This window comes from Salmo salar, chromosome 05 (assembly GCF_965601325.2).
Source record: "Salmo salar chromosome 05, fSalSal1, whole genome shotgun sequence".
Taxonomy (NCBI): domain Eukaryota; kingdom Metazoa; phylum Chordata; class Actinopteri; order Salmoniformes; family Salmonidae; genus Salmo; species Salmo salar.
In genome coordinates this window covers 63,824,450-63,851,231 of record NC_138295.1, presented here as the reverse complement: position 1 = coordinate 63,851,231, position 26,782 = coordinate 63,824,450, and the positions used below count along the sequence as shown (strand labels likewise).

Sequence of the window (26,782 nt, the reverse complement as noted above, 5' to 3'; positions counted from 1 at the left end):
TTTCTTTGTAACTCTCTCCTTCAAGCTCCCTTTCACTACCGTTATTTCCTCCATCACTTTTTCTGCAATAGCCCGTCTTCTCCGCACACCCTCTCTCCAGCCCTCTGTCTCTGCAGTACCTTCCTGTAAGGATGGGGGCAGCACTCAGACAGCAGCAGAAATCTGCTGACATCATCGCTGAGTATCAAGTCATCACCAGGGAGAGAGGGAGGGAGGGAGGGAGGGAGAGAGGGATGGGAAGGAGAGAGGGATGGAAAGGAAAGAGGGAGGGGAGGGGGTGCTGCTCAGCCAGGGAATGAGAGAGAATACTGCAGCTCACTCTCAGATTCCACACAAACATATGCGCCCACACACACACACACACACACACACACACACACACACACACACACACACACACACACACACACTAGCAGCATCGCGAGACCCACACACACTCTCACTCATAGCATCATCACTGCTCTGCTGCACCACAGAGAGAGGCACGCTGAGCATTCACCCTCTTTCTCTCTCTCTCTCTCTGCCCCTTCCTCTACTGCGCACTCTCTCTCTGTTCACCTTGGCTGCTGGGTGGTGTGGAGTTATTGTTGCATCAGAGCCAAAGAGATCCAGAGACAGCCATGCCGGGGGAGAGCTCTCACAGATCTGTCCCCAAAGAAAGACATCCGGAGCTTGGAGCAGAGCAGACAGGCCTGCCTGAAACAGGTAAGGGGGTGAGGGGAAAATGAGAGAGGGGAAGGAGGACAAGGTAGAGTGGAGGTGGCAGAGGAGAGACGGGGAGGGTGAGGATTATGCGAGACACTAGGGAGGGGAGGAGATGTAAGAGTTACAGAGAGGCTGGTAAAGAAGGGATAATAGATACCTTCTATAATGCCATGTGGGAAGCAGACAGACAGACGGATTAGAGCGGTAGAGCTGGGTCATGTCTGTCTGTGTCTGTCTATCTGTGATCCCCAGTCCTAGTTCCAGCTCCAGCACCCTAGCCTTCACCCCCAGACCCCCCATCCACAACACTTACCCTACTTAACCCCACAAACATCCCCTTCCCCCTACCTGACCCCCAGCTCCATATTCCCCCTTCCCCTCACTAACCCCATACCCACATCCCCTTCCCCCACTCTCTCCCCAGCCTCATCTCACTGCCCAGTGGCGGTGTGTTTTCTCAGGGCAGAGTGGAGCAGCTCCTCCCTCCCTCTCTTGTACTTTACTTCCCTTCCCCCAGTCTCACCATGCAGGGACATGACACAGCACTGCACTCAGCAGCAGCATCCACACAGTAACAGCAGGGCCAGATATGGAAGGAACAGATTCAGACAGGGACAGATGTAGGGGTAAATCAGAGCATTTGAAAACTTATTCTTGTTAGATAAGACACCGACTACTGGAACTGTGTGTGTACATCTCACTATATGCTACTTACTGCTAACATAGCTATTGATTTCCATATGGTTATTATGGTATTGTTGTTATGTTGCATCTGGTAGGTTTGTATCTAGCAGACAATAGAGGTATTCTTTGTTAGGTGCTGTACTTGACAGTAAAGCTGGAGTATAGGAGTTGCATCTCCCAGACTGTGTATTTACCTGTGTATTATGTTTGTGAGTTATTTGTGTTGAAGTGAAGAGGGATAAGTTTACTCGGGGGATAAAATGTATGTGTCAGACAGTAGAAATACAGTGTAAGAGTTAGGGCAGGGTTCCCCAAATAGCGTCCGAATTTGGCCTGCAGCTGAATGTAGTTGTTGATCCCTGGGTTAGGGTATTATCTCTCCAACAGTAGAGGCAGTTGGGGTATAAGGTACAGTAGTCTAGAGGTTAGAAGAGGCGGGCCAGCAGCCGAAAGGTTTTTGGTTCAAAAATGGCAATGGAACTGGAAGGCTGCTGGTCTCTGATCCTGCCCTTGAGCAAGGCCCCCCACAATTTCTCTCCATCCAGGGTTCTGTGTAGGTTCAGACTGTACAGTAGAGGAACATGTGGTATAGGTAGGGACAGGAGTTTTGAGGCACTGTGATTTAAACTGCATTGTCCACTAGTGTTGCTGCAGGTAGGAAATCCTAGGAAATGTTCGGTAATTGACACAAGCTGTCTCCTCCAATCAATCAATGTCTAGTTGTGCGTAGCTCTGAAAATCTTTATCGCACCAAACCTAATATTTGGCAGGGAATACTATTTGTAGATGAGTGATTCTACACCTCAATTTGCTGAAGCTGATCCTCTCAAACGGAATTGGAAGTTGTAGCTAAATATAGGTCAATTAGGGGCAGAGTCAATGAAACCAACCTTGGAAGTATATTGCAGCGAATTCAGGAGGGTTGCCGCGACCAGGACTTGAACCCAGGTCCAGTGATTGTCAAGCCAACACCTTAACCTCTCGGGGGTAGGTGGGACGCTAGCGTCCCACCTGCGGGACACACTCGCCAACAGCCAGTGAAATAGTAGGGCGCCAAATTCAAAACAACAAAAATCTCATAATTCAAATTTCTCAAACATACAACTATACTGCTCAAAAAAATAAAGGGAACACTTAAACAACACATCCTAGATCTGAATGAAAGAAATAATCTTATTAAATACTTTTTTCTTTACATAGTTGAATGTGCTGACAACAAAATCACACAAAAATAATCAATGGAAATCCAATTTATCAACCCATGGAGGTCTGGATTTGGAGTCACACTCAAAATTAAAGTGGAAAACCACACTACAGGCTGATCCAACTTTGATGTAATGTCCTTAAAACAAGTCAAAATGAGGCTCAGTAGTGTGGGTGGCCTCCACGTGCCTGTATGACCTCCCTACAACGCCTGGGCATGCTCCTGATGAGGTGGCAGATGGTCTCCTGAGGGATGTCCTCCCAGACCTGGACTAAAGCATCCGCCAACTCCTGGACAGTCTGTGGTGCAACGTGGCGTTGGTGGATGGAGCGAGACATGATGTCCCAGATGTGCTCAATTGGATTCAGGTCTGGGCCAGTCCATAGCATCAATGCCTTACTCTTGCAGGAAATGCTGACACACTCCAGCCACATGAGGTCTAGCATTGTCTTGCATTAGGAGGAACCCAGGGCCAACCGCACCAGCATATGGTCTCACAAGGGGTCTGAGGATCTCATCTCGGTACCTAATGGCAGTCAGGCTACCTCTGGCGAGCACATGGAGGGCTGTGCGGCCCCCCAAAGAAATGCCACCCCACACCATGACTGACCCACCACCAAACCGGTCATGCTGGAGGATGTTGCAGGCAGCAGAACGTTCTCCACGGCGTCTCCAGACTTTGTCACGTCTGTCACGTGCTCAGTGTGAACCTGCTTTCATCTGTGAAGAGCACAGGGCGCCAGTGGCGAATTTGCCAATCTTGGTGTTCTCTGGCAAATGCCAAACGTCCTGCACGGTGTTGGGCTGTAAGCACAACCCCCACCTGTGGACGTCGGGCCCTCATACCACCCTCATGGAGTCTGTTTCTGACCGTTTGAGCAGACACATGCACATTTGTGGCCTGCTGGAGGTCATTTTGCAGGGCTCTGGCAGTGCTCCTCCTGCTCCTCTATGCACAAAGGCGGAGGTAGCGGCCCTGCTGCTGGGTTGTTGCCCTCCTACGGCCTCCTCCACGTCTCCTGATGTACTGGCCTGTCTCCTGGTAGCGCCTCCATGCTCTGGACACTACGCTGACAGACACAGCAAACCTTCTTGCCACAGCTCGCATTGATGTGCCATCCTGGATGAGCTGCACTACCTGAGCCACTTGTGTGGGTTGTAGACTCTGTCTCATGCTACCACTAGAGTGAAAGCACCGCCAGCATTCAAAAGTGACCAAAACATCAGCCAGGAAGCATAGGAACTGAGAAGTGGTCTGTGGTCCCCACCTGCAGAACCACTCCTTTATTGGGGGTGTCTTGCTAATTGCCTATAATTTCCACCTGTTGTCTATTCCATTTGCACAACAGCATGTGAAATTTATTGTCAATCAGTGTTGCTTCCTAAGTGGACAGTTTGATTTCACAGAAGTGTGATTGACTTGGAGTTACATTTTGTTGTTTAAGTGTTCCCTTTATTTTTTTGAGCAGTGTATTATATCCCATTTTAAAGATACACTTCTCGTTAATCCAACCACACTGATTTCAAAAAGTCTTTACGGCGAAAGCATAACATTAGATTATGCACTCATAGGACTTCATGTTACACAATACATGTATGTTTTGCTCGATAAAGTTCATATTTATATCCAAAAACCCCATTTTACATTGGTGTGTAATGTTCAGAAATGTTTTGCCTCCCAAAACTTCCGGTGAATGAGCACATCAATTTACAGAAATACTCATCATAAACGTTGATAAAATATACAAGTGTTATGCACAGAATTATAGATACACTTCTCCTTAATGCAACCGCTGTGTCAGATTTCAATAAAGCTTTACGGCGAAAGCAAACTTAGCAATAATCTGAGTACAGCGCTCAGACACCAAAAGAAGCTATACAGATACCCGCCATTTTGGAGTCAACAGAAGTCACAAATAACAATATAAATATTCACTTACCTTTGATGATCTTCATCGGAATGCACTCCCAGTAATCCCAGTTCTACAATAAATGTTTGTTTTGTTCGATAAAGTTCATCTTTATGTCCAAATACCTCCATTTTGTTTGCGCGTTCAATGGAGTAATCCAAATGCACTGTGCTCGCGCAGTTAGTTCAGACGAAAAGTAAAAAAAGTTATATTACAGTTCCTAGAAACATGTCAAACGATGTATAGAATCAATCTTTAGGATGTTTTTATCATAAATCTTCCATAATATTCCAACCGGACGATTCCTTTGTCTTCAGAAATGAAAAGGAACACACCTAACTCTCGCGGGAGCTCGTGAGATTGAGCTTATGTCATTTTCTCAGTCATCTGACTCCATATGCTCTTATTCTCTCCCCATTCACAGTAGAAGCATGAAACAACATTCTAAAGACTGTTGACATCTAGTGGAAGCCATAGGAAGTACAAAATCACCACATTGACACTGTGTATTAGATAGGCAATCACTTGAAAAACTACAAACCTCAGATTTCCACACTTCCTGGTTGGATTTTTTCTCTGATTTTTTCCTGCCATATGAGGTCTGTTATACTCACAGACATCATTCAAACAGTTTTAGAAACTTCAGAGTGTTTTATATCCAAATCTACAAATAATATGCATTTCCTACCTTCTGGGCCTGAGTAGCAGGCAGTTTACTACGGGCACGCTTTCATCCGGACGTCAAAATACTGCCCCCTTCCCCGATGAAGTTAATTGTTATGCCAATTGGAACTCTTGGTGTTGGCATAACAATTAAGGTACTGCCTTGACAGTCACTATATCTGGGTTTAAGTACCGGTCAGGGCTACCCCCCAAATTTGTTATATTGGTGTCAGAAGTGGGATGGCGCCCGTGAGGCCATCCAAGAGGTGTGTACACGTGTGGGGAGTCTAGGGACACACTCTCCTGAAGGAAGAGGCTAGTGAAGCGACCTTAACCAAACACCTAGTGAGCCCATCAAGAGGTTCAAACCTCTTGGCGTAACAATTAAGTTGTTGGCTTGACAGTCGCTGGACACACGCACAACCAGACAGTGATTGATTGATTGGAGACAACTCGAGTCAATTACAGAACATTTTCTAGGATTTCCTACCTGCAGCAACACTAGTGGACAATGCTGTAAATGCACAATGCCTCAAAAAGTTCCCCCAAACACCTGTATAGGTTCTATAGTGTATATGTATAGTAAAGGGATTTATGGTATAAGGTGCCGTACAGGTATAGTAAAGGGATTTATTGTATAAGGTGCCGTACAGGGATAGTAAAGGAATTTACGGTATAAAGTGCTGTACAGGTATAGTAAAGGGATTTACGGTATAATGTGCTGTACAGGTATAGTAAAGGGATTTACGGTATAAAGTGCTGTACAGGTATAGTAAAAGGATTTATGGTATAAGGTACCGTACAGTAAAGGGATTAGATGTACGTCTCAGACAGCACGTATCAGCTCTGCTGGTATGGCACTAATGCTGTGATGTAATCCAGATGGCTTTTTGGAGTAAGACTAGTATATTGCACTGCCACTAGTTTTTCGTAAAATACCCATCCTACTAGTTTAGGTTTAATATAAATCATATCCTTACACTGTCTTGTCTGTACTGTACTTGGAGTGTTCTGATGAAGGCCTTTTAATCCAAAACATCACTGTTTTGCAACGAGTGCATCCTGCACTGAGAACGCTATGGTTAGATGAGTAGAGAAGGCAGCAGAATAGGATGATGGCGGGAGAGAGAGAGAGCAGGAGGGAGGGAGTTAGGGGGAAAGGCAGAGAGCTGAAGAGAGGTATTATGAGGCACTTGGCTCCTGGGGCTTGTCTCAAGGCCTGGGACTGTCTTGGAGCAAAGGCTGAAATAGAAGCTCCCTCTGGGGCCTGACAGGCCGTGGAAGCACTCTGTGACGCAGTTCCAGCCTGTTCTAGCCTGCTGCGGCCTGCACACTCCAAGTAGGTGTGTGTAGGCAGAGCGACACACACACACACACACACACACACACACACACACACACACACACACACACACACACACACACACACACACACACACACACACACACACACACACACACACACACACACACACACATACATACAAACAAACAAACAAATAAATCTTAGAGTGGCACTTGTCTTATTGTGTCCTTGTAATCATCTCTGTGACAAATGTGTGTGTGTGTGTGTGTGTGTGTGTGTGTGTGTGTGTGTGTGTGTGTGTGTGTGTGTGTGTGTGTGTGTGTGTGTGTGTGTGTGTGTGTGTGTGTGGATGGGTGTGTGCGCACGTGCACGTGACAGAGGGGCTTAGCTTCTGTGACATGACTCAGCATAACAATCCAGTGATAACATTCCCACCCTGGACCTGGGAAGGGATAGACACAGTGCAGCTAAGTGCTGAGGCTATTAGCTATCAGCTAGACCACAGGGACAGAGAGAGGAAGGAAGGGAGGTGGTAGGGGGAGACAGGAGAAAAAGGAAGAAATAGAGAGAGGGAAAAGAAAGGAGGGAGGGAAAGAGGACAAAGAGAAATGCAGCAAGAAGAGGAGGATGGGCTATCAGAGATAAACAAAGAGGGAGGGAGACAGCGAGTCCACATACTCCATCAGTAAGTGATATCTGGGTTCCTGGTGGAGCAAGTGTTCCTGCTGATCTTGTACGTTTGCCCACTTACAAAGAAATGATCAGTCTATAATTTTAATAGTAGGTTTATTTGAACAGTGAGAGACAGAATAACAACAACAAAAAATCCAGAAAAACGCATGTCAAAAATGTTATAAAATTATTTCCATTTTAATGAGGGAAATGAGTATTTGACCCCTCTGCAAAACATGACTTAGTACTTGGTGGCAAAACCCTTGTTGGCAATCACAGAGGTCAGACGTTTCTTGTAGTTGGCCACCAGGTTTGCACACATCTCAGGAGGGATTTTGTCCCACTCTTCTTTGCAGATCTTCTCAAAGTCATTAAGGTTTCTAGGCTGACGTTTGGCAACTCAAACCTTCAGCTCCCTCCACAGATTTTCTATGGGATTAAGGTCTGGAGACTGGCTAGGCCACTCCAGGACCTTAATGTGCTTCTTCTTGAGCCACTCCTTTGTTGCCTTGGCTTTGTGTTTTGGGTCATTGTCATGCTGGAATACCCATCCACGACCAATTTTCAATGCCCTGGCTGAGGGAAGGAGGTTCTCACCCAAGATTTGACGGAACATGGCCCTGTCAATCGTCCCTTTGATGCGGTGAAGTTGTCCTGTCCCCTTAGCAGAAAAACACCCCCAAAGCATAATGTTTCCACCTCCATGTTTGACGGTGAAGATGGTGTTCTTGGGGTCATAGGCAGCATTCCTCCTCCTCCAAACATGGCGAGTTGAGTTGATGTCAAAGAGCTCCATTTTGGTCTCATCTGACCACAACACTTTCACCAGTTGTCCTCTGAGTCATTCAGATGTTCATTGGCAAACTTCAGATGTGCATGTATATGGTTTCTTGAGCAGGGGGACCTTGTGGGTGCTGCAGGATTTCAGTCCTTCATGGCGTAGTGTGTTACCAATTGTTTTCTTGGTGACTATGGTCCCAGCTGCCTTGAGATCATTGACAAGATCCTCCCATGTAGGTCTGGGCTGATTCCTCACCGTTCTCATGATCATTGCAACTCCACGAGGTGAGATCTTGCATGGAACCCCAAGCCGAGGGATATTGACAGTTCTTTTGTGTTTCTTCCATTTGCGAATAATCGCACCAAATGTTGTCACCTTCTCACCAAGCTGCTTGGCGATGGTCTTGTAGCCCATTCCAGCCTTGTGTAGGTCTACGATCTTGTCCCTGACATCCTTGGAGAGCTCTTTGGTCTTGGCCATGGTGGAATGTTTGAAATCTGATTGATTGATTGCTTCTGTGGACAGGTGTCTTTTTTACAGGTAACAAGCTGCGGTTAGGAGCACTCCCTTTAAGAGTGTGCTCCTAATCTCAGCTCGTTACCTGTATAAAAGACACCTGGGAGCCAGAAATCTTTCTGATTGAGAGGGGGTCAAATACTTATTTCCCTCATAAAAATGCAAATCAATTTATAACATTTTTGACATGCGTTTTTCTGGATATTTTTGTTGTTATTCTGTCTCTCACTGTTCAAATAAACCTACCATTAAAATTAGACTGATCATTTCTTTGTCAGTGGGAAAACGTACAAAATCAGCAGGGGATCAAATACTTTTTCCACCCGCTGTATGTGTCTGTGTGTGTGTGTGTGTGTGTGTGTGTGTCTGTGTTTGTGTGTCTGTGTCTGTCTGTGTGTCTTTGTGTGTGCTTGTGTGTGTGCTTGTGTGAGTGCTTGTGTGAGTGCTTGTGTGCATGCGTACGTGTGTCTGAGGTCACTGTGCATGGCGATGGCCCAGTTGAGAGAAGAGAATAAAGTCCTGTTCTCTGGTCAGTGTTTGTGTGAGAGAGAGAGAGAGAGAGAGAGAGAGAGAGAGAGAGTGTGTGTGTGTGTGTGTGTGTGTGTGTGTGTGTGTGTGTGTGTGTGTGTGTGTGTGTGTGTGTGTGTGTGTGTGTGTGTGTGTGTGTGTGTGTGTGTGTGTGTGTGTGTGTGTGCATGTGTGCATATCCCTATGTCTGTACCAAGGTTATTATAGTTTAGTGCTTTTCTATGAGATTTTATTTCTATTCGTTTTTCGATTTGTATTTGCAATTCACTTTAGTTTCAGCTCATTTTCAGACCTGATTTGCTAGTTTTTATTTAGTATTAGTTGTATATTATTTAGTTTCATTTTCTAGGGAGGTTTCAGGGAGGCTGAAGCCATTTGAATTATTATATATTTTATTTTATGTTATATCGGAGATGTGCCCATTGTTCAACTGCGAATCTGCTCTCTTATTGGCTAGAATGTTCCAGCCTCCCGTCTCTTCCCGCCTCCTCCCGCCTGCCTTCTGCCTTTCCGGACATTTATTCCTATTGTTAGAACATTGAGGTCTATCTCTTGTCAGTATATTGATACTCTTTGGTAAATACATTAGGTGATGGGTCAGGTCATAGGTTAGGTTAGGTTTAAATGATAAAGTCAATTTCAATGTGACTTGGATTTGAAATGAATAGTGCCAAGACTGGTGCAAAAAATATGGGAGAAGCAAACTCTCTCTTGGCCATTTTTACACCAGTCCAATACATTTTTTACTTTAGTAGTACAGTACATTCCCTAAGTTTAGAAGAAAAACTAAAACTGAAGATAATTCATGATGGTTTTAATTTTATTTGAGTTTGTTTTGGAGTCAAAGATAGTTTCAGAATAGTTTTAGTTTTTCAAACAGATTTGTTAGTTATTTTTTTTCAGTTACTAAATAGTTTTTTCATGATTAGTTTTCATTTTGTTTTTCGTTTCAGTTTTCATTTACTATAATAACCTTGGTCTGTGCACTCACAGTACATGACAGGACTCAGGGTATTTCAGGGAAATCTCATAAGGAGTTTAGTGTGTTGTCTTAATTCCATGCAGAACCGTAACATCAGTAAGGAACAGCAGAGCTGATCATAATAGAATGGAAAATACCCCCTTTGTCGACCCCTCTCTCATTTTCTCTTTCTCTCTCTCTCTCTGACTGATCCAGACTCCCTCCTCCACTCGCACTCTTGCCCTAGTTCCTCTCCTCCATTCTGTCATTTTCTCTCAAAATGATCCTTCGTTCCTGTTGAAGGTTATGGAGACGATGGCATAGTCACTGAAGTGTGTGATTAGAGAGAGAGAGAGAGAGAGAGAGAGTGCACAAGAGAGAGCAAAAGAGAGCGAGAGATCAAGAGAGAGAAAGATGTGGTGGGACAGGAGGAGAGAGAGCGAAAGTGTAAAGAGAAAACAAGAGAGCAGGCAGCATTAGGCTAATTTAAAATAAGAGAAGGAGTAGCATAAACTAGCTACCATGTTGGCCATCATTTTACCACCAAGCACTGAGAGCAGTGGTAGCATGATATTTTCAAATTGTACATGAAGTAGCTTGTGAAGTTATTTAACTGTGCTAGCTGTAGTACGATCAAGCAACGGAAGAGGGCAAACAGACACCCTGCATGTAGTGCCCCTTCAGGATCAGGGATGAATATCCCACAGGACCAGCATGTTCTCAATGTTACCCATCAATCAATATGAATTCTTCTTTATTCAATTCCTTTCATTCTCTCTTGTCTTTTCTCTCTCTTTCTACGTTTCTCACTTTCTTGCTTGGCCTTTCTCTGTCACACCCCTTGACTTTTTCCACATTTTGTTGTGTTACAGCTTGAATTTAAAATGGATTAAATTGAGATTTTGTGTTACTGGCCTACACACAATACCTCATAATGTCAATGTGGATTTTTTTAAAAGAAATGTTTACAAATGAATAAAAAATGAAAAGTATTCAACCCATTTGTTATAGCATACCTTAACAAGTCACATAATAAGTTGCATGGACTCACTTTGTGATTTTTGAATGACTACCTAATATCTGTACACATACAGTTATCTGTAAGGTCCCTCAGTCGAGCAGTTCATTTCAAACACAGATTCAACCACAAAGACCAGGGAGGTTTTCCAATGCCTCACAAATAATTGTTAGATGGGTAAAAAAAGCAGACACATAATATATCCCTTTGAGCATGGTGAAGTTATTAATTACACCAACGATTGTGTATCAATACACCCAGTCACTGCAAAGATACAGGTGTCCTCCCTAACTTAGTTGCTGGAGAGGAAGGAAATCCCTCAGGGATTTCACCATGAGGCCAATGGTGACTTTAAAACAGTTACAGAGTTTAATGGCTGTGATAGGAGAAAACGACATTGTAGTTACTCCACAATACTAATCAAAATGACAGAGTGAAAAGCAGGAAGCATGTACAGAATAAAAATATTCCAAGAGTACCTTTCTTCATACTTTGTTGAATAATATTCAGATGTTGTACAATCCAGGTATGCAAAGCTCTTAGAGACCTACCCAGAAAGACTCAAAGCTGTAATAGCTGCCAATGGTGATTCTAATATGTATTGACTCAGGGGTGTGGAAAACCTATGTACATTCAGAGATGAAATTAGCATGTAAATCTTGGTGGGGCAAAAAAAATAAAAAGTGGGATGCATGCCAGCAAAGCCACTACACAACACTAAACAATACATTAATTGCACTATAACGGTGACAAATGGTGCCCACAAACTGTTAGTGCCTACATAAAGCTGTCCCAACAGCAGTCCCAACATCTTACCACTGATACAACTGGCTATCAGTGGAGCCTTGTCTGGCAGCGAAACAGTTCATTCAACTTCATTTACAAGGCATATAAACTATGGCATAAGGGGACGACAAGCGGATAAGAGGTAATCTGTAATTTTGATTAAGACATTAATGAGCGAACTAGGACGGATGTAACGTTAGTCAATATAACTATTTGTTTAGCACTTTTGAAATGTACAGCAACAGAATTCAGAACATGGGCCGTTCTTACAGTGTTCTCCCTGTACTCTAAGTCAGAACCGTAGGATTAACAAAGGGGGCATATAAGCAGACAATGAAAGCTCTTACAATATTCGATGATTACATTTCTCTGAAACAGGTTATAGGCTACAGTAGAACAGTCAGAACAGTAGATGAAATTAATAAGAGGGGTAAATAGACCAAATGATTAAGTTGAAGCACATGGGCTACGAACATTTTACTACACAAAATACACTTAGCTACAGTATACATATCTCCCTAGCATATTACATCATGCATGCAGCAGCATACAATACATTTTTGGACTCACTATGCTCACTTGAACAGGAAGGTGGCACGGTGGTCCTTCGTGGGCAAGTTTTGTCAACAAAGTCTGGCATTCTCTGGATTTATGGTGCTTTCATCGGAGGCCGGATTTACAATTCCGAGTTGGATGACCGTTCAAAATGTATTTTCCCAGTCGGAACTCATTTATTGCCGACTTCACAGTTTTCTTGAACTCACTGAAGTGAAGTCAAGTTTTCGTAGTTCCATGTTAACAGTTGTTTTGAGCGCAGCACAAATAATGCTTCATTGACAGCATGGCCAACGTTGAATGTTTATCATTTTAAATTTGGAAAAGAGCCCCTTAATCCCAGATTTGGGACCACACAGCCACCGTCACTGATTCCTTCCAAACCACTCGTTGAATTTGCGATTTCCAACTTGTTTTGTATAATGTTTTTGTGCAATGGCCGATGAGCACCAATACATTTTATCTATAATTTCTCTTCATTATTTCTCTTCATATGACAAGGATTAAAAAGGATTTACCAGCGGATTGTTGACTTGATTCATGATGATGACTGCTAGCTAAGATTGTGAAAGTATGATGTTGACATGATCAGTCCAATCAAAGCTACTGTAGATATAATGTGATTTGACGTCATTTTATCTGTGGCCAATGACCTTGAGCCTTCTTGGATGGGCACTTCTAATGTAACACCCAAAGGGCTAGTATTTTCAAGGTCTCCTCTTACACTTGGCAGTGACATAAAGTCCCCATGAGTGACCGAACACTGAGCCAATCACGCCGCAACGCTGCATATTTTCTGCTGGCTTGCCCACCACCACAGAAAGCACTGAGCTACTGTAGGCTGAAACACCTGCAATTTGGAGCTGCCTTACTCAAGAAAACAAAAAAGAGACCATGTTTGTATGTGGCTTTATTAAATCCATGATTTATATTATTTTTTACATTGTTTGCAAACTGATATGTGACACATATTAATGCCAAAATAACATGCACAATTAAAAATATTTCTAAAAACATGTTTTCATTCTGTCATTATGGGGTATTGTGTGTAGATTGGTGAGATACAAATATATATTTAATCCGTTTTGAATTCTAGCTGTAACACAACAAAATGTTGAATAAGTCAAGAGGTATGAATACTTTCTGAAGGCACTGTATATACTGTATATTTGAATCTATGAGCTCTGCTTATTTTAATCTATGTGCTCTGCTCTGCTGTATGTGTTTGTGTATGTGTGTGTGTGTCTGTTCTGCTGACTTTGCCCTGTGGCTCCAGAGCTGTCAGTCTGACTTTGCTGATAGGATAAGAGAGGGGAGAGGAAAGATGAGAGGAGGGGCAGAGGAGAGGGGAAAAACACCAATATGCACAGTGCGGGCTCTACTGCCCTTGCAGCAGGTACCACAGCCAGATATCCAGACTTCAGCAAACTCGGGGTGTATTCCATTCCCTTGGGGGTCAGGGGTCACTACTGTGGAAGGGAAAGAGCCTGAGAAGAACTACCCTGGGCAGTGAGCCCTGTAAATGGAGGGAGCACACATTTCATTCATTCAGAACTCACTGCCAGTAAATGGGCTCCATTCACCCAGCCGTAGTTGATGGACTGCAAGTAATGACAGTAGGGGCCTTATATATTGATATGTTGATGCCACTTGATGTGTACCCTGCTGTGAGTGTGGTCTTTTCAGTCAAATGTTTTCTCTGACATTTAGGTCACATTCTAGACCCTCTAGGTATGGCTGTGTGTGTAATGGTAATGAAGGGAGAACAAGCTTCAAGGAGAGAGCTGAAAGGACTGTTTCTATTCAACAAAGGCAAAGAGGCTACAGCATCCATTACAGATCTTTTTTTATTTGATTCTTTTTAATACATTCAGGAGGTAAACTGAAATTCCAGTTGCCTTTTCTCCTTTACAGTTACTGTTGCCACGTCATAAAGCAGCTAGTGATTCTGACCTCATGGACATAACATTACCTTACAGAAACAGTTTCTTCTCTTTCGCTCCTCTTTCAGACATGACCAGACATGCCTCCACTGACTCCACCCCTAGTGACAGTGGCTCCACCCCTAGTGACAGCGGCTCTAGTCCCTCCCCCAGCACCCCTCAGAAGCTGCTCCCATCATGCACCTCTCCTTTTGGGCCGCGGGTGGTCCGGGCCACGCCCAGCTCCTCCGCGACCCCGCGACCCCAGCCTGAAGGTTCCGACCGTCGCCACAGTAACACGATCCGGCTTAGCGGGACGTTTGGAGGTCACGGACCCTGTGGACGCCGCAGCGGACCCGTGAAGATGGAGAGAATCAAGGTGTGTGTGTGTGTATATGTTTACCAATGTTCTCCTCTTCTCTTTATGTTTTTCCAATGTTCATCCAATGTTCTCATTATGTTCTCCAGGTCCTGATGGGCTCAGAGGTGGAGAGCGACTACAAGGAGCCAGAGAACATGGACACACGGGTGGTGATGGGCCAGGAGGCCCTGCTCAAGACCAAGAAGACCCTGACAGGGAAGTGCCCCTGCGGGCAGAGCAGCCAGGTGATACCCCTGCCCGGAGGCCCAGTCTTGGAGGTCCCTAACCCTCCCTCAGAACCACAGGCCGAGGCTGGGGAAAAGCTCCAACTGGACACAGGGCAGGAGAGAGACAATTCACCTCTGACCCCAAAGATGGAGCAAGAGCAGGAGAGAATCCCTGTCCTGCCCATTAGCCCTCTCCTCACCCCTCTCCTAACCCCCCTCATCCCTGCCTCCCTTCCCTCCTCAGAGCCGGTCACAGTGGATGTTAGTTTGACGGACAGCTTAAGCCCTTTGGAGGCAGGGCTGTCTCCTTATGTTGAAATGCCTTTTGTATGTGCCATGTATGCCATGCCCTCCCTGTCCGAGCCAGCCTATCCCCCTGCTATCCTATCCTTCACTGAGCCGGCCTATGCCGTGGACCCTCTGAGAGTGGGCGTTCCCTCATCCCTGGATCCTGACCTGTACTACACCGCCCCCTCCACCCCCATCAAGATGGCTGCTCACCCCTCACACCTCAAACATCGCTCTTACCCCGGCTCTCCAGCCTCTCCCCTCTCACAAAACTCCCCCTCGGACAGCGAGGACCTGTGCTCCCCCCTCACCTCCCCCTCTGGCTCCTACGTCACGGCGGAGGGGGGCAGCTGGACCTCTTCCACCTCCCCCTGCATCTCCCCCAATCTGCTCCTGGCAGAGGAGGTGCAGGAGGCACCTGCATGCTTTGTCAGCTCACTGTCCGAAATCGGAGACGAGGTGGGAGAGGATAGGGGAGCAGTAGGGGAGAGGGCAGAGGAGAAGGGAGGAGGAGCAGCAGAGTGGCGGTTCTGCCTCTATAAGGGTCTAGCAGAGACTGTGATCCTGGAGGAGGAGGAGGTGCTGAGAGGGGAGGTGAGGGGGAGGAGGAGTGAGGAAGCGACAGTCTCAAGAGGTAGCTGTCGCCCTCGCTGGGTGACAGAGGACACTTCCCCATTGAGGAGCAGCAGCGGCAGAAGCACTGACTCTCAGGAAGAGGGAGGGGAGTCGGAGGGCTCGCTCTTTCCAGCAGAGGATGCTCTAGCTGGGGGACAGCAGTACTCTAGTCCCCTGCTGCAAAGAGGCCTGGAGCTGGAGCTGCAGGCCTGTGTGGCTGAGGAGCTTTACCCTCCCATTACCATCCCAGAGGATCGAGCAGACTCCCCACGGCTGACCTCCATCTCCTTCCCCTTCGCCCCAGACATGGGGAACCTAAGCCATCACACCTCCAGTGTCAACCCTGCCTCCCCCAACCTTACCCTGGACACCTGCTCTCCAGATGTGTCAGATGGGGACAACTCCAGTCCATACGGAGAGATGGGTACCTTCCTGCTGTTCCCAGGCTCCTACAGTGATGATGGAGAGATGGAGGAGGAGGAGGAGGAGAGGATGATCCCAGCCTCTCTGCTTAACTTTCCCCTCCACACCAGCCTCCTCTTTCAGGCAGACTCCATGGAGATCACTCTCTTCCCCACAGAAGAGGGGAATGAGGGAGGAGAGGGAAACGACAGGAATGAAGGGAACGATGTGGATGCATACGCGGCCGGAGAGGAGGAGGGGGACGTGGAGGATGATGATGAAGATGATGATGATGAGGAAGAAGTGGAGGCTAAGGTAGAGATAGAGGAGGCTAAGGTAGAAATAGCGATAGAGGAAGAGGTGGATGAAGAGGAGGGTGAGGATGTTGAGGAAGAGGAGGAGGAGGGTGAGGGTAAGGCTGTAAATGACCCAGCTGAAGAGGACAACTCGGCCTCCTTCCTTCATTCACTGTCGGAGACTTCCATCAACGAAGGTCTGGATGAGTCCTTCTGTTTCCATGATGACACTGATGACTCACTAGACTCCGCCTCTTATAATGGCGAAGAGGATGAGCGGCTGTACAGCACAGAGAGACATGCTGAACCACCCACAGGACCACCCACAGGACCACTCACAGGACCACCCACAGGACCACCCACAGAACCACACCAAGCCAAACCTCAGCCTGAAACCAGACCAGAGGCCCACAGCACTGAACTGTCCCAGTCCCAGAGCAGACCTAGCCTAATCAATCCCCCAGGAGACAAAGAGCCCCTGCCTGAGGATCCTCCAGGACCCAAACCACCACAACCACAACCTGCACTTGCACCTGCCCAACTTGCAGAATCAGCCCACCCCAAGTCCTCCAACAGCGGCAGTGGGAGTGAAATGGAGACCTCCTCAGAGTCCTCTGACCCTCCTGTCCCCGCTCCTTCTCAGGAGAGCCCTTCTGTCTCTACCCTTACCCCTAAACCTTCTACAACCCCTTACCCTGCCTCGATTACCCCAAAGACTACCCCTGCTACCGTGTCAACCCCTAAAACCAAGCCTGCATCTCTCTCTAACCTCGACACTAACTTTGCTCCTGCCCCTAATGCTAAATCTGCTACTGTCTGTACCACTAACACTAACCCTGCTACAGCCTCAACGCCACAAAATAACTATGCTACTTCCTCCACCCCCAAAACTAACCCTGCTACTGTCTGTACACTTGAAATGAACCCTGCTACGGTCTCTACCCCTAACACTAACAGTGCTCTTGCCCCTAACGCTAAATCTCCTACGGCCTGTACCACTAACACCAACCTTGCTACAGCCTCAACCCCCAAAACTACACCAGGTACATGCTCTACCCCAAACCCTGCTGCTACTCCTAACACTAACCCTGCTGCTACAATCGAGGAGACAGCGTCCCACAGCAATCCTGTCACCCTGGCAACCCTGCCGTCCCATAACAGCCCTGTGACCCTGGCAACAGAAGCAGGTCAAGCCAAAGCAGCTGCAGAGGAAGTACAGGCTGGAATGGTGAGAGAGGAGGACAAAAGGAGCGGTGCAAAGAGAGAGAAAGACAAACAGAGTGGTGGGGAGAGAGGGAAGGACAAACAGAGCAGTGGGGATAGAGGAAAGGACAAACAGAGCAGTGGGGAGAGAGGAAAGGACAAACAGCTGGGTGCGGAGAGAGAGAAGGATGAACAGAGCACAGAGACTTCAGACGAGGACCACACAGAGCAGACAGACAGAGACTCGTTCAAACTACTCATTAAGCCACGCCCCTCTAAGTCAGACACACCCCGGCCTAAACAGAAGACCTCTGAGCCCCATAAGCCCCTCCCACGTGTGTTTGGGGTGGCAGCAGCATCAATCCGGTCCAAACCGCTTCTGGTGTCAGTGCTGGAACTGGACCAGAAGAATGAGAACAGCAGTGCTGAAGGTGTGGACTCCCATCAGGTCCTTGAAGGGACCACTGCCACCAATGACCTGAACAAGGGGGTCCCTCTGCTCTCGTACCCGAAAGAGCCTAACCCCAGCAACATCCCTGTCTCCTCCTGCCCTGAGAGCTCACCTGACCTGGCTGACAACCTGTCCCTGACCCCTGACATCTGCCCATGTGACCCCGCCCAGGAGAACCTGAGGGAGAACACCCTGAGCACTGAGGACGGGGGCCCTGGGGCCCTGGGCTCCCCTCACACACCCCTGGCTGTCTCTCCCAAGAGGGAGAACTCAGAGACAGACGCAGGGGGGAGGAGGGGGGATGGGGGCTGGAGGGCTGATAGGAGGGGGTTAGGAGCAGGTGCTGGGGCCTGGGGGGCAGGGGAGGCCCAATCTCTCTCTCTGGGGCAGGGCTGTGGGTTGGAGGCACAGAGCCTGTTACTGTGTGAGGTGGAGGGGCATGCTGTTGGACAGACAATTGGACAGACGATTGGACAGACACTCTCCGGGCTGCCCAATGTTGGCACAGACGAGGATGAGGTGGATGATATTATAGGGGACGAAGAAGACAACAACAGCCTGTGTGGTCGGCCAGACAAGATGGCAGATGTTGAACTTGTGGGAGAGGGAGTGCCAGAGTCCAACCTGTCCAGCTGGAGGTCCATCGAGGAGATATCAGAGGCAGGGGGAGGAGAGGACGGAAGCTCCCAATTCCCAGAGGATGATGTCAGCAACCTGCAGAGTCACCCGGAAAACAAGGAGGAGCAGGAAAACAGCAACAATGACTCAGTGTTCCCATCCTCTGGAATGCCAACCTGTGTGACTCTGAATGCCCTGTCAGAGGAGGTGAGACACCAGAGCCAGAGTGTGAGTCTGAGGGCGTCCCTCTCAAACATACCACTCACAGAGGTGAGACCACAGGCTGCTGCAGCCTCCGATAGGCCAACAACATCAACGAACAGCTCAACACACCAATCGGACATAAGACAGGCTTCCTCGTCCATGGAAAACCCTGGGCGTGTCTCACCACCAGGGGGTAAACCACAGACTGTCTCAGACCAGAGCCCTGGTTCAGTAGAGGCAGCCATTTCCAGACCCAACAGTAACACCGATATTAAACCAGCAGTCAAACAGGCAGACCTTGCTCTATCTCTGCTGGATGGGGCATTTGGATCCTTCAGCCATAAAATCAGACCAAGCAACTCCAAGTCAGGCAGACTGTCCCAAGAAACTTCCACATCAATGAGGAAAGACACAGTAGAGAATGTCCAAGTCTCCCAAGAAACTTCTCTCTCAGTGGGCAAAGACACAGTAGAGAAGGTCCAAGTTTCCCAAGAAACTTCCCCATCAGTGGGCAAAGACACAGTAGAGAAGGTCCAAGTATCCCAAGAATCTTCCCTATCAGTGAGCAAAGACACAGTAAAGAATGTCCACGTTTCCCAAGAATTCTTCCTATCAGTGGGCAAAGACACGGTAGAGAAGGTCCAAGTTTTTCACGAAATTTCCCCATCAATGAGTAAAGACACAGAAGAGAAATTCCAAGTTTCCCAAGAAATTTCCCCATCAATGAGTAAAGACACAGAAGAGAAATTCCAAGTTTCCCAAGAAATTTCCCCATCAATGAGCAAAGACACAGTAGAGAAAGTACAATTTTCCCAAGAATGTTCTCCATCAGTGAGCAAAAACATAGTAGAGAATGTCCAAGTCTCCCAAGAAACTTCCCTATCAGTGAGCAAAGACACAGTAGAGAAGGTCCAAGTTTCCCAAGAAATGTCCCCATCCGTGGGCAAAAACATAGTAGAGAAGGTCCAAGTTTCCCAAGAAACTTCCCCATCAGTGAGCAAAGACACAGTAGAGAAGGTCCAAGTTTCCCAAGAAACTTCCCCATCAGTGAGCAAAGACACAGTAGAGAAGGTCCAAGTATTCCAAGAATCATCCCTATCGTTGGGCAAAGACACAGTAGAGAAGGTCGAAGTTTCCCAAGAAACTTCCTCATCAGTGAGCAAAGACACAGTAGAGAAAGTTCAAGTTTCCCAAGGAACTTCCCCATCTATGAGCAAAGACACAGTAGAGAAGTTCCACGTTTCCCAAGACATTTCCCCATCAATGAGCAAAGAGACAGTAGAGAAAGTAAAATTTTCCCAAGAATGTTCCCCATCAGTGAGCAAAAACATAGTAGAAAATGTCCAAGTGTCCCAAGAAACTTCCCCATCAGTGGGCAAAGAGAAGGTAGAGAAGGTCAAAGTTTCCCAAGAAACCTCCCCATCAGTGCGCAAAGACACAGTAGAGAAGGTACAAGTATTCCAAGAATTGGCCCTATTAGAGGGCAAAGACACAGTAGAGAAGGTCCAAGTGTCCCAAGAAACTTCCCCATCAGTGAGCAAAGACACAGTAGAGAAGGTCCAAGTCTCCAAAGAATCTTCCCTATCAGTGGGCAAAGACACAGTAGAGAAGGTCCAAGTTGTCCATGAAACTTCCCTATCCCTATCAGTGGGCAAAGACACGGTAGAAAGTGTGAAAAAACTCTGTTCACTGCCTCAGCCAGAGGAGACAGAGCCACAGACGGTGAGCCAAAGAGAGGGTGATGGCGGTCAGACGACTGACAGGCACATTGACCAACCAAAGATGAGCATGGCCTTAGAAGGGCAGGAGAGCAGTGTTTGTATCTCAGGGGAAAGTGAGGTGGAGGAGAGAGCAGAGGAGAGATTCTCTCCAACAGAGAATATTCCAGAACCTGCACAGGGTCAGGCACCTGAGGGAGAGCTGAGCACAGAGAAAGCCATCACTCCTCCTCAGCCAGAGAGGAGAGGGAAGCAGAGGAAGCAGAGCAGAGACAGACCCAGTCAGCTGCGCAGACAATCTACGTCAGGCCCTGGGTCTACTGATCAACCACAGGAACCAACTCTCCCTGCCAAGACCCTAGCAGACGCCTCCCCACCAGGGAAACAAAAGAATAAGAACATGAGGGGACAAAAATCTGTTGCAGATACCAGACAGAGGACACCTGTGAAGGGCAAACCTGAAGCAGAGTCCGAGAGGAGAGGGGAAAACAGAAACGTCTCCGTTGCCCCGACTCCCCCTAGTCCTACCAACCTCTGCCCTATAGCTCCCACTCTCCTAGTCAACCAGGAAGTGAAAACGGAAGTGCACCAGAAAATTCTTGATAACAGGCCGCTGTCTGGCTGCCAGACAGAAAGCAGGAAGGATATCAACGATAACAATGTGGGGAGTGGCCATGCCTCCCCTACAGAACAGAATAGGTCCTCTTCTCCTCCACCTCTTCCCTCCTCCTCTCCTCCCCACCTGTCCTTCTCTCCTCTTTCCTCATCTCCCCCACCTCTTCCCTCCTCCTCTCCTCCTCCTCTCTCCCCCTCTCCTCTCTCCTCCTCTCCTCCCCCCAGTACCTTCGCGATGCCACCAGATGAGGACCTCCCCACCCCCATACAGGAGTCCCAGCCTCTCGTCACCACAGTCCAGCCTGTCACCCCACTCCTAGACACTCAGCCTCAATCAACCAATGTTCAGGCAGCCTCTGCAACCCTTTCTACTACCCCTATCGCCCTTCCTAAGCACCCCCCTATACCCACCGAAAGTGTCCCTATGTCCCCTACCCCCTCCTCATTTCCATCTCCACCCACGTCAGCCCTGCCCTCGACCCCCAGCTTTACCCAGCCCACCCAGGAGTCTCTGCCACGGCTGGAGGCTCCAACCACAATGCCTGTCCTAGACATCCGCAGGCAGCTCCAGCCCCAGTCCCAGTCCCAACCCCAACCAAACCTCCTCACCGAGCCCAACAGACAGGTCAAGACAGGTCAGTCACAAAGCCCACAGGACAGAGGTGAGTTACACGCAGAAGAGATAGGGGTTGGGGGTGATTTGATTTTCTCTTTTTGGTAATCAAGAATCAGTGAATCATGAATCAGTCCAACCTGTGTGAACTTTTTGTTGCAGATGGGATGGACACAGACAGTGATGACGATGACACTGCTGTTCCTCTACGATGTCACATGACTCAGCCCAGGGGGATTGTGGGAAACCCTTCTCATAATGAGTCTGGCTCCTCCAATCAGCGAGACATACTGCTTCACTCCTCCTGCCAACCAACTGAGAGACAGACAGACTGTCCAATCAGCCACAAGGATTCACAGGAGCTGGACCTGTCCTTCAAATACAACTGTATGTGATCTCCAAATCCAGATCTCTCTCTATGTCTGTCTGTTTCTCCCTGTCTCCTTGAGAAAGGGATTCTGAGAAGTGACTCCACCTAGAAGTGAGAAGTGAGAAGGGACTCCACACACACAGATGGCTCTGAATATGTCTAGTAGTCCTGCTATGGTCCTGATGAAGGACATACTTCAGATTCTAGGAAGGCTTCTTAGTAATACCCCATCGACCACAGAACACTGCTGCAGCTACTGAATAATGGAGGAGAAATACTCAGAGAGAGGATAATTTTATCCAGGAGGAATACTGTTATTGCACATCTTTCAATAGAGGTTATTTCAGGGCAACCGTCAGTCAACCTGAAACCTCTGAGTCAATCTAGCTAAAATTGACCTCCTGGTAGATGATACGTATATAGAATCATGGATGGGGATTTATGCGTACTGTATGTGTGGTAGCACTGCAGCATAATGAACAATGCTACATGCGTTGAAACACAGTAGTACAGAATGTAATTGTACGTCATAACATGCATGTTCCATTGCATAGAGATGAAATGTCGTTGCTATTTAATTAATGAGGTGATCTATTTCTTCTCTAAGATCGGTGATTAGGTTAGCCATAGAGCTTTATGATGGACTGTCCCATTACCAGAGTGCTAACAGGCTACACCATGTCCTCATCATCTACATCTCAGTCATTAGTTACCATAGCAATGAGGATGTGATGCAGTCCTCTGAGAGTAACAGTGTGTGTGTGTTCCACAGTGGGCTCCTGCAATGAGTCGGAGAGTGAGGGATCAGTGCCAGAGTTGGAAGAACCAGTGGGGGTGCCACTGATATCCTCAGAACCCCAGGTGAGTCAACCGTGTGTGGGCAGAGAACACTCTAGAAGTCGCCTCACCTCCAAGGGTGGTAACCTTGCGTTCACTGTGTGTTATGTAATAACATATTGATGTCATTACCTTTAGGTAGGGGGGTAAGAAGGATGCGTGTTGTGGGCTATGTATTTTCTGAATGCGTCGCAGCTTCAGAGATATGTTCATATTATCAGTCTGGATATGGGTAAACTACTGTAGAATGTTCTCAGGTTTGATGTGTTGAATTAATTTTGTTGTCCTCCCTTCTCTCTCTCAGCCCATCTCTCCTGCTGATGAGGGGATTAACAGACCTAAGCAGAGCCGCAGTGAGAAGAAGGCCCGCAAGGCGAGATGTGAACACAGAGCTGCTCCATGTGGCAGACTCAGCTAATCAAACACAGAGCAAATGTGTGTGTATTCTGTGTGTTTGGCCGCATCATGGTGTAACCAGTGTGTGTGTGTGTGTTTAGGCCATGGGTAAGCTGGGCTTGCGGCCGGTCCACGGTGTGACCAGGATCACTATAAGGAAGTCGAAGAGCATCTTGTTTGTCATCAGCAGACCTGACGTCTTCAAGAGCCCCGCGTCAGACATCTACATCGTGTTTGGAGAGGCCAAGGTGACATCCTAACCTTCTCTCTCTCTCTCTCTCTCGCACTCTCTCTCTTGCTCTCTCTACCCCCTCACTCTTTATCCCTCTCTCTCTCTTTTCTCTCATTTACATTGTGTTCAGAGGCCAAGGTGACCTCTCTCTCTCTTCCTATTTCCTCCCTAGATAGAGGACCTGTCTCAACAGGTGCACAAGGCAGCGGCAGAGAAGTTTAAGGTCCCGGTGGAGCCCTCCCCCCTGGAGCCCCCTGCACCACCCAGCCTCACCATCAAGGAGGAGAGCGAGGAGGAGGAGGTATGGACATGCATGCTCACTCATTATGTCAAGGAAAAACACCAATCTTTACACTATTCTTACTCTTTCATGTACAGTAGTTCTTTTAGATCTTAATATGAAACAATTCTGTCTAGTGTTGTTATATTTCAGTCATCTCTACTGCAGTGGTGGAAAAAGTACCCAACTGTCATACTTGAGTACAAGTAAGATACCTTAATAGGAAAAGACTCAAGTAAAAGTGAAACTCACACAGGAAAATCCTGATTCAGTAAAAGTCTAAAAGTATTTGGTTTTAAATATACTAAAGTACATGTAATTGGTAAAATATACTTAAGTAAACATAATTTCAAATTACTTATATTAAGCAAACCAGACGGCACCATTTTCTTGTTTTGTTTAACTTACGGAAAGCCAGGGGCATTGTCCAACACTCAGATATAATTTACAAACACAGCATGTGTTTAGTGTGTCCCCCAGATCAGAGGCAGTAGTGATGACCAGGGATGTTTTTTTGATAAGTATGTGAATTAGACCATTTTCCTGTCCTGCTAAGCATTCAAAATGTAACAAGTACTTTGGGTCTCAAGGAAAATGTATGGAGTAAAAATTACATACTTTTCTTTAGGAATGTAGTGAAGTAAAAGTTGTCAAAAATATAAATAGTTAAAGTCAAGTACAGATACTCACAAAAACTACTTAAGTAGTACTTTCAAGTATTGTTACTTAAGTACTTTACACCACTTCTCTACTGTTGTTAGCCTGGTGGCTAATAAGAACTGTTGCACTGTTTTTCATGTTCAGAAGTAGTGCAACTGACTTTGACATTGACCTCTCTCTGTCTGTCAGGTGGACGAGGGAGGTTTGGAGCAGAGGGATATAGAGCTGGTGATGGCCCAGGCAAACGTGTCCCGTTCTAAAGCTGTCCGCGCCCTCAGACACAACACCAACGACATCGTTAACGCTATCATGGTGAGGAGGGAGTGATGAAGGCAGGAATCTGTTGTAACACACTATGTCCACGTTGGGCCTACAGTTGTTGTTATGACCTGCTGATGATTGCAACAGTGCTTTTTCAACAGGTTTTGAAAAAAAAGGTTTTGAAATATACGTTCGTCACGCATCCAACCCAAAGTAATTGTCTCCCTCTTTCTTCTCTCCCACAGGAGCTGACAATGTGAGAGGACCCCCACCAAGCATAAATGCCACAGTCACATCTGTATCGCTGCTATGTTGCATTCTCTTTACCTGCTAATAAACTGTCTGTTATAACCACACTAGTGGGCGATACTGTTAACCACCCTAATACTGCACGTCATGTCCAGTATGTACAGTTGAAGTCTGAAGTTTATATACACTTAGGTTGGAGTCGACAAAACTCGTTTTAGAGCCACTCCATTAATTTCTTGTTAACAAACTACAGTTTTGGCAAGTTGGTTAGGACATCTACTTTGTGCATGACACAAGTAATTTTTCTAACAATTGTTTACAGACAGATTATTTCACTTATAATTCACTGTGTCACAATTCCAGTGGGAATTGTTGACTGTGCCTTTAAACAGCTTGGAAAATTCCAGAAAATCATGTCATGGCTTTAGAAGATTCTGATTGGCTAATTTACATCATTTGAGTCAATTGGACGTGTACCTGTGGATGTATTTCAAGGCCTACCTTCAAACTCAGTGCCTCTTTGCTTGACATCATGGGAAAATCAAATGAAATCAGCCAAGACCTCAGAAAAGAAATTGTAGACCTCCACAAGTCTGGTTCATTCTTGGGAGCAATTTCCAAACGCCTGAAGGTGCCATGTTCATCTGTACAAACAATAGTACGCAAGTATCAACGCCATGGGACCACACAGCCATCATACCGCTCAAGAAGGAGACGCATTCTGTCTCCTAGGGATGAACGTACTTTGGTGTAAAAAGTGCAAATCAATCCCAGAACAACAGCAAAGGACCTTGTGAAGATGCTGGAGGAAACAGGTACAAATGTATCTATATCCACAGTAAAACGAGTCCTATATCGACATAACCTGAAAGGCCGCTCAAGCAAGGAAGAAGCCACTGCTCCAAAGCCACCATAAAAAAGCCAGACTACGGTTTGCAACTGCACATGTGGACAAAGGTCGTACTTTTTGGAGAAATATCCTCTGGTCCAATGAAACAAAAATAGAACTGTTTGGCCATAATGACCATCGTTATGTTGGGAGGAAAAAGGGGGACGCTTGCAAGCCGAAGAACACCATCCCAACCATGAAGCATGGGGGTGGCAGCATCATGTTTTGGGGGGGCTTTGCTGCAGGAGGGACTGGCGCACTTCACAAAATAGATGGCATCATGAGGGAGGAAAATTATGTGGATATATTGAAGCAACATCTCAAGACATCAGTCAGGAAGTTAAAGCTTGGTCGCAAATGGGTCTTCCAAATGGACAATGACCCCAAGCATACTTCCAAAGTTGTGGCAAAATTGCTTAAGGACAACAAAGTCAAGGTATTGGAGTGGCCACCACAAAGCCCTGACCTCAATCATATAGAACATTTGTGGGCAGAAATGAAAAAGCATGTGCGAGCAACGAGGTCCACAAACCTGACTCAGTTACACCAGCTCTGTCAGGAGGAATGGGCCAAAATTCCCCCATTGTATTGTGGGCTGCTTGTGGAAGGCTACCCGAAACGTTTGACCCAAGTTAAACAATTTAAAGGCAATGGTACCAAATACTAATTGAGTGTATGTAAACTTCTGACCCACTGGGAATGTGATGAAATAAATAAATGCTGAAATAAATCATTCTCTCAACTATTATTCTGGCATTTCACATTCTTAAAATAAAGTGGTGATCC

General features: G+C 46.7%; 1 protein-coding gene across 1 annotated transcript; it reads left to right on the top strand.

Annotated features, from left to right (window-relative positions):
• The first annotated feature begins 473 nt into the window (after window positions 1-473).
• Window positions 474-25,214, top strand: nacad (NAC alpha domain containing). Its single transcript, XM_014201065.3, has 10 exons — window positions 474-705; window positions 14,301-14,590; window positions 14,680-21,871; window positions 21,985-22,209; window positions 22,965-23,053; window positions 23,334-23,402; window positions 23,527-23,673; window positions 23,830-23,958; window positions 24,787-24,909; window positions 25,104-25,214. The coding sequence occupies exons 1-10, from the start codon at window positions 621-623 to the stop codon at window positions 25,116-25,118; spliced, it is 8,364 nt and encodes a 2,787-aa protein (XP_014056540.3). The 5' UTR covers window positions 474-620; the 3' UTR covers window positions 25,119-25,214.
• Window positions 25,215-26,782: the final 1,568 nt, after the last annotated feature.

What these genes read in the sequence shown, in the direction of transcription:
- nacad (XM_014201065.3), top strand. Translation starts at nt 621, where the DNA reads ATGCCGGGGGAGAGCTCTCACAGATCTGTCCCCAAAGAAAGACATCCG. An exon ending in TGAAGATGGAGAGAATCAAG is followed by an intron (nt 14,591 to 14,679) that starts GTGTGTGTGTGT and finishes TATGTTCTCCAG; the next exon opens with GTCCTGATGGGCTCAGAGGT. An exon ending in CCTGTCCTTCAAATACAACT is followed by an intron (nt 22,210 to 22,964) that starts GTATGTGATCTC and finishes TGTGTTCCACAG; the next exon opens with TGGGCTCCTGCAATGAGTCG.